Here is a 2777-nt window from a genome sequence, read left to right on the forward strand (position 1 = left end):
TCGTACCACCCTCGGTGGCGGCGCCAGTTGCTCTTGAGCGCTTCGTGCGAATGGCGAACGCCCGTGTCGATGGAGCCGACGACGATGCCAGACCCGTTCGCGAGTGGCCACATGGCTGGCGCACCGACGGTCGCCACGCCCCACTCGACGTCCGTTGACGTCGTGTTGTCGTCGGCTCCCGACAGCACCGGATCGAGCTCGATCACCGAGACAGGTTCGATCGTGACGACATCCACGAGCAAGGCGAGCGCCGCGACAATCGAAGCCGACGCGTTGTGCACGACGGCACTGCTGCTGATCCAAAAGGACGTACTCGCGTGGTCGTGAAGAAGCGCCAACGCCGCCTTTTGAGACGCGATCGCGTGGTCTCGCAGCGCTTGAAAGACGCGAGTTCGGTGGTCGTGGTGCGACGGCGTCGATGCCACACGGTCCAGTGCTGCTTGATGACTCGTAAACGTCACAAAGATGTCCATGGTATCGTACGCGGCCAAGTGCCGGTGGACGTGCGGCGCGACCTTGGCGGTCGCGCGCGCCGGTAGAAGCAGCACGTAGCTGAGAACGCCCGCAAGGACGTATCGGGTCGGGCACATCATGCTGCTTCTGGAATGCTTAGCATCTATCCCAAGGATCTGTCGGTCTGGCCACGTGCCCATATGTCGAATCGCTGCTACACAGAGAGGACCGTTGGTGGTAAGCGGGCCGGAATCGCATGTTGGCGGTTTGTGGGAGGCTGGCTCGTGACCCCACACCACGGTCGTCACATGGTGCTATAGACGACGTCTGCACAGTGTACTTCAATCATTTCTTATGTTTCCCTCTCTCCCAGCACCTGAAACGGCTCGGGACACTGACACAACAGGATATTTTAAAGCGTACCGAAGCTCGACTCAGAGTGCAGCATGTACCGGGGTGTCAATTGCACGCCGACGGACGATCTTATGGCCGTTCTTATTCGCCAAGCGTGTTTACCTCGCTTGTAGCGAAGGGGTAACGCGCTCATGATACGTAGCGTCAGCGACCTTACCTGCTTGTGTCCACCTCACTCCGTCGTCGTGATCGATATTACTCGTGCTGGTATTACATGCTACTCACTGCCAATTACTACTACCACTACTACTGTACTAGATCTTTTAAATTCAGCCGGGATGTCCACGATTGCCCCGATGTTCAATTTTGTTTCTTCTTGCGATGGGCATGTCCACCGTGCTGGCTCTCGAAACATCATGAAATAGTGTGCGAATGCGCCCTCGCTCGCCCTACGCTGGTCGCGCACTTTTTAGTGGCTCAAGATCGTACCAACAAAGAACATGTTGTAGCTCTATTTGCATCAATAGCCTCCTCGCAAGTACAATGCTATCGTAGATACCCTCGCCCACTCAAGACTGGAGACATACACTATTTCATGCGCCCAACATGCGACACCCCCAATGGAATGTCGGTGTCAGAATGTAGGTCCTGTGCGACTGTGGCGATCTTTGCAAATGTGCAGGCGGCCGTTCTCTCACTTCTACATTTCCCATCACAATGACAGCGCACTTGGCCAAACTCGACAGCATCCTCGACAACTGCGCGATCGACCAGCAGCACCCGTCGCCAGTGGACCCCACCCATGAGCGTGGCATCGCTTGCCTATTTACGGTCCTCGAAGACCCGACGTTCTTCGACAAGCTCCACTGGACGTCGGCGCTCAAGAAGGCAGAGACGCGCGTCCTCGTGCGCCTCGACAAAGGATGCCTCACGTACCTACCGCCGAGCGCCGCGTCGCCGCAGTACCTTCCGACGCTGCACACGATCTTTGTACGGCACGGGAAGCGCCAGGTGCAGCTTGTCGCCCGCGGCAGCGACGTCATTAAGACGTTTGCCTTTGCAAGTCCGCTCCAAGCCACTGAATTTTGCGGCGCCGTGCAGTTGCTGCAGCACTTGGACCACTTGCGTCAGCCGCGGTACCTCCCACAAGGCGCGGATCCGGAGCTCTACAAGCAGCTACACAACACACTCACGTTTGCAACCGACATGTGGACGCAGGCGCTCTGGCAGCAGCTCTGGCCGTACTCGCGACTCCTCGAGCTGCTGGCGTCCGGTCTTTCGCTCCTGCGCAAGAGCCAGCCGACGCCGTCGCGCAACGTCCTCAAGCAGCTCTTGGTGATCTTGGACGAAGTGCACGACGATTTTTTTCCACACGCGTCGCTCCACACCATGTCTGCAGACGAGATGCATGCAATGTTGGACGACATCAAGTGCTATCGAGCGTCGTATATTGCTCTTCTCGTTGGCAAGATCCAAGCACTCACAATCCACGTCGAGCTGTACCTCCATCCAGTCGCCTAGATGGACGAGCTTGCTAATTTATGATTTTGTTTCTCGAACCGAGCATCGTCTATTGGTCGCATCGTATGCAATAGACACTAGAAACTAGAAACAAGGTTGTCCTACGAGCTGGCAAGTGCTATGTATGTGTCAGGCTTCAGGCAAAGACTTGGTGATTGACGTCGGGAGCTCAAGTGCGTGCTTTATCGACAGTATTGGCTCTCGTACAGCAACGCAGACAACATTTCGTTGCCTCGTCGCTACTACTGAGACGAGAAATCAATTTTCGACCGTGTTGATAGCAAAATGCGCGTCAAGATTGAGTGCCATAGAAGGGGTGCGATCGTGCTAGAACGCCAAGAGGACAAAAACCTTCAGAAGAGTAGACAGGACATGGAGGTGGATTGATGCAGAGTTATTAGTAGCAACGACGCACTGGATATCGGGACCGAAACGAAACGAAACGATGT

The 2777-nt window shown here is 55.9% G+C and overlaps 2 protein-coding genes across 2 annotated transcripts; one reads left to right on the plus strand and one right to left on the minus strand.

Moving 5' to 3' along the window:
- Positions 1 to 6: 6 nt before the first annotated feature.
- SPRG_16850 (hypothetical protein) lies at positions 7 to 593 on the minus strand (the record flags this gene model as incomplete). Its single annotated transcript, XM_012356309.1, has 1 exon — positions 7 to 593. A coding segment is annotated over one exon (587 nt), but the record flags the coding sequence as incomplete, so codon positions are not given.
- A 929-nt stretch (positions 594 to 1522) lies between these two features.
- On the plus strand, positions 1523 to 2328 carry SPRG_16851 (hypothetical protein; the record flags this gene model as incomplete). The annotated part of the gene is made up of 1 exon (XM_012356310.1): positions 1523 to 2328. A coding segment is annotated over one exon (806 nt), but the record flags the coding sequence as incomplete, so codon positions are not given.
- Between the last annotated feature and the right edge of the window lie 449 nt (positions 2329 to 2777).

This window comes from Saprolegnia parasitica (genome assembly GCF_000151545.1).
Source record: "Saprolegnia parasitica CBS 223.65 unplaced genomic scaffold supercont2.430, whole genome shotgun sequence".
Taxonomy (NCBI): Eukaryota; Oomycota; class Saprolegniomycetes; order Saprolegniales; family Saprolegniaceae; genus Saprolegnia; species Saprolegnia parasitica.